We start from the raw sequence: 5,000 nt of genomic DNA, 5'->3' as shown, positions 1-5,000 counted from the left end.
CCTTTTCCTCCTGAGCACTCCCATTCTCATAGTGTGAAGGACTTGTGTGTGCTTTTGTTTGTCCAAAGTTGTGCTTTTGTTTGTTCAATGAACCAAAGTTCTCTTCTGTTGGTCTGTACATCTGCTACCCTCTATCGTTTAGCTATTCTGTGAGTCTTACTTACGAAAAAGGCAAGCCTGCCAAAAATTCAAAAAAAGGCAAGATTGCCAAAAATTCAAAATTAATTCGCACCACATTATTTAAGCAATAAAATTAAATATCCCTTCCAAAAATCAAAACATAATTTACAATTTTCATAACTGACAAATAGCTCTTTTCAATAACTTTTTTGAAGGCCTTTACCCCTACCTTGTGGTTCATGATCTTGCCATACGTTTCAACTAAGGATTCTGCGTAGAAGGGAGTCTCTCCAAAAAGCATCTCGTACATGCATACACCGAGAGACCACCAATCACACTCAGGTCCATATTTTCCTTTTCCATCCTCCATCGCTTGTAGTATCTCTGGAGAGATGTAATCAGGGGTTCCAACTGCAACTGATGATTGAACCTGATGAATATGGGAAAGTTATGCAAGTCTTTCACAGTAACAGAGTAATGCAATACGACACAAAGTGAGAAAATAAACTTATATTCCGAGAGTGCAACACATGCAATCACAATGCATTGGAGTGAAGAAAAATTACCCCTGGTTGGGGGTGACGGTCATCTCTGAAGCTCTGTAGATGTGGATCTCTGATCGGCTTAGAATGGCTTCGATGTCGTCTCGTTTTTTGGTTCAACGTACAGACGAAAGCCCGGGAGTAAAAATGATAGAAAACCTTAGATATCAAATTACAAATTCAAAAAATACGACCCGACCAGATTCAGATATTGTACCCAACTATCATAATCCGTTGGAAATTCCGCCGAGATCGGATAATAAATGGCGGAGATAATGTTGAAATTAGCTGATTTTTCAACTTTGGAGTGACCTTGACCTTGACCTTCAATCGTGTCTAAAGTCATACCGTCGTGCATCACTCATCGACCCCTACCTACATACCAAGTTTCATCAAGATCAGGCGAATTTTTTTTGACCGTATCACATCGACGATTTTTCTAACTTTGAAGACATGTGACTTGATAACCAGGATGAATTTTAAAAAACCGGCCCGACCAAATTTAGATATTGTTCCATATTATCAGAATCCGAAGGAATTTCGAAGATCAGATCATAAACGGCGGAGATAGATTTTGAAAATGGACGAAGTGGCAACTTTGGAGCGACCTTGACGTTGAACTTGACCTTCAATCGGGTCAAAGGTCATAACGTCATGCATCCCTCATTAACATCTACCCACATAACAAATATCAAGAAAATCGGAAGAAAAAATGGGGGCGTACGGACGTACGTACGGACATCAAGACTGGTTTTATTAGGTCATCTCTAACGAGATGACCTAAAAAGGAGAGCATCGATAATAAAGAAAGGGAAAAGGAGGAATAAGAATAAATGGTCAGAACAAAAGGAGCAAGAGGAAAAGGAAGAAGAATAAGGTTCACCAAAAAAAACAAAAACAAAACCATTGCCAACATCATAACAGACCTTTGGGATCACTCTCGGAGCTCATGTGCAGTGTTCGTCTCAGCCCCATACTTATCATGTGTTTTTAGCCTGTATCTCAACCTCTTTTCCACCTGTCCCTTTTATCTTGCACGCCAGCATCCTCTCTTTCACCTAACTACACAGCACCAAACTACATAACAAGCTCGAATGAGCTAAGATCCTCGTCCTCTTAATGATGATGTCATAAAAACGATTATGACATCATGATGTATCAGGTTTGCGATAAATTATCTGTGTTAATGCCCGGCTTGATTCCCGCAAAATTCAAACAGCTTGCCTAGTTTCGGAGATAATGGTATAGGCAATTTCCATTAGCGGCGATATTATGACGTCAACTTATTTTCTTGGAAGAATTTCCAAAATCGGAGATGGTTACTGCCTGCGCGTGGGCTTTCTGCATATACATGGCAAGTTTCACGAAGATCCGATGAAAACTCTGGGTTGTGAGACAAAAAATGTCAAAAAATAGGAATGACGTCATAAAAATTGATATGATGTCATAGTGATGTTTCATATGTGTGGTAATTAATCTCTGCTAATGCCCTGTTCGATTCCCGCAAACAGAATTTTAAAAGCTTGCCTAGTTTGAGATCATTTTTTTAGGCGATTTCCATTAGCTGAGATATTTTGACGTCATAACTTTTTTCTCGGAGGAATTTTCAAAATTGGAGATGGTTACTGTCTGCGCAGGGTATTTTTACATATGTATGCCAAGTTTCAGAAAGTTTCGATGAAAACTGTAGGCTGTGAAACAAATGAAACAAAAAACAAAAAATGTCAAAAATTAGGAATGACGTCATAAAAATTGATATGAAGTCATAGTGATGTATCATATGTGCAGTAATTAATCTCTGATAATGCCCTGTTCGATTCCCACAAACAGAATTCAAAAAGCTTGCCTAGTTTCGGAGATAATTTTTAGGCTATTTCCATTAGCGGGGATATTTTGATGTCATAACTTTTTTTCTAGGAGTAATTTTCAAAATCGGAGATCGTTACTGTCTGCGCAGGGTATTTTTACATATATACGCCAAGTTTCAGGAAGTTTCGATGAAAACTGTAGGCTGTGAAACAAAAAAGTCCACAAGAACAACAACGTGAGTAAGACTTAGAGATCCTCCACGAGGATCTAAAAACTCTCAAGTCTTCCCCACCTTGACCACAAAAATAAACTTTTGCCACTCACCAAATCAAGTCATTCATTTCATACATAATGTGGATAACAGCTTTCATGTCCTCAAGGACTGGTGTGTTCAAGCAATTTACAATTAGTAAAGGTTCAACCCTTCTCTTGGCTTTACCCCTTCTGCACCACCTATCCAAGACCCCCCACCCCCTTCTATATTCTGACATTTGTCCCCTGCTGTACCTTTTGTTCCATCCTTAATGGCTTCCTCTTCAACCCACAATTTTTTTTGTGCTTGAAGAAGTTGCACCACAATTTTGTTTTTTAGGCCGTGTTCTTTCAACAAGGTCCTGTCCTGATTTTTAGGTCCTCTCCTGACGGAGATGGGACCTAATTCTAACAAGTATCTGCATTACACTGCTGTTCTTTTGCATCATATGTTTGGTCAATATCTGCAAGATCAAGAAAAAAAAAAACTAGAAAAGAGAATGTGATGTGAATGTGTCAATGGATATGCCGCCGCCCATGTTCGATGTCAACCTACTGTTATATTTGATCTCAATTAAAGGGAGTGATAGAGGGGGGAAGAAAGACTCGAGAGAGGGGAGAGAGCGGGAGAGGAGAGATAGGTCGAAGAGAGAAAACATATGCTTCTAACTTCAGTTATGATCTGCAAAATTATTTTCAAAGGGCACATGACCTTTGACCTGTTGAACAAAAATTGAGTCAGTTCATCTTTGTATTAATCCTGGTGTTGGCTTAATGGTTAAGGAGGCTGGCTTAAGATCTTCGAGTCCTGAGTTTGAGCTCCTGTTGTGCTGTTGAAATAACACTAGGTGGGTTGACTCTGCTCGTCATCCTTCCGAGGTCAGCAAAATGAGTACCAGCTTACTGGGGTAATAAGCATTTTGAGTATCTTGTGTCGGAGAGGCCACCCATCCAGGACTGTGTGCCTAAGCCAAATGAAACTGCCTCGGCAGCCTTATGTGCCTCACGGTGTGAAAAGGGATGGTTAGTTTTTATTTTATTTTTGTATTACAGTTCATATTTTTTGCCAGGTTTGGTTGGAATCCCCCAGGGTTTCACATGCTATCGTGGAGACAAAAATCCACTACGCACGCACGGATGGATGGACGGACAACCTGAAAATACAATGCCTCTTGCGCATTGGGGTGCGAAGGCATTAAACCCCCAAAAAATTAATCAAGACTATGGCATGGGAAATATGCTTTCAACATAAACCTGCCAAGGTCCCTTCAACCACCCCAAAAAATTAAAAAAAGGACTCCCCACGACATTCTGTCGCTGACCACTGCATTCGACTGAAAAAATTATTGCACTGCCATTGCAGCAAGTACAGAATAACCAGGCTCAGACAAGTACTAGCCATTCACTAGTCAATGCTCCTGTAAAACCCATCACAACCACACAAAAAACATCCTTAAAACAAAACTGACACTGCGTTTAATGCCATGATGCATTCATCATGTCAGTAGAACATTATTTGGATTGTTAAGCCTGACCTCAACCCCAACTCCTGGTTGGTCGAGCAGTAAGGCAGAGGTAATGCGCTTGGGTCGCAGACTGACATTACTGCTCACTGCAAGCACAATTTCGGCTGTAATGGGATGCAAACTGTTTCTTGTTCTTCTATAGTATCAGTATTAAGCAGACAAGGTTGCATGGTCACAAGTAAACCATTGTGGTATGTTGTCCTGAGGATACATCAGATATATCCCTATATTTATATATATATATATATATATATATATATATATATATATATATATATATATATATATATATATATATATATATATATATATATATATATATATATATATATATATATATATATATATATATATATATATATATATATATCTATATATATATATATATATATATATCTATATATATATATATCTATATATATCTATATATATCTATATATATATCTATATATATATATATATATCTATATATATCTATATATATATATATCTATATATATCTATATATATATATATATATATATATATATATTTTTTTTGTGACGAATTCTGGCCCGTCCAGCGTGCGATCAGCTGCTTGACTCGAATCGCGACCGCGTCGCCCACCGGAACGGACAATTCAGTCGTGACCCTCTTGGAAATACCGCCAAGGAGATAGCCACGGGTGGGGGTTTAACCTCACCACAACCCAGTCCGCATTCTACCCACGCGAAATAGGGTGAATCGCCGAATGTCGATATACCTAAGTACC

At 38.6% G+C, this 5,000-nt stretch overlaps 1 protein-coding gene across 4 annotated transcripts in view; it reads right to left on the bottom strand.

Annotated features, from left to right (window-relative positions):
* The window catches only part of LOC147023049 (serine/threonine-protein kinase MRCK alpha-like), a 328,524-nt gene that overhangs the window by 125,437 nt on the left and 198,087 nt on the right, over positions 1-5,000 (bottom strand). For all 4 annotated transcript variants that reach the window (XM_085888048.1, XM_085888050.1, XM_085888051.1 and 1 more), the window contains one exon: positions 350-550. In XM_085888048.1, coding sequence (XP_085744174.1) covers positions 350-550 — 201 coding nt within the window. The remainder of the gene's footprint in view (positions 1-349; positions 551-5,000) is intronic.

The sequence above is a fragment of the Eptatretus burgeri genome, chromosome 7 (assembly GCF_056783735.1).
Source record: "Eptatretus burgeri isolate ZD-2024b chromosome 7, Ebu_testis_v1, whole genome shotgun sequence".
Classification (NCBI taxonomy): domain Eukaryota; kingdom Metazoa; phylum Chordata; class Myxini; order Myxiniformes; family Myxinidae; genus Eptatretus; species Eptatretus burgeri.
This window is presented reverse-complemented; position numbering and strand designations above follow the sequence as displayed.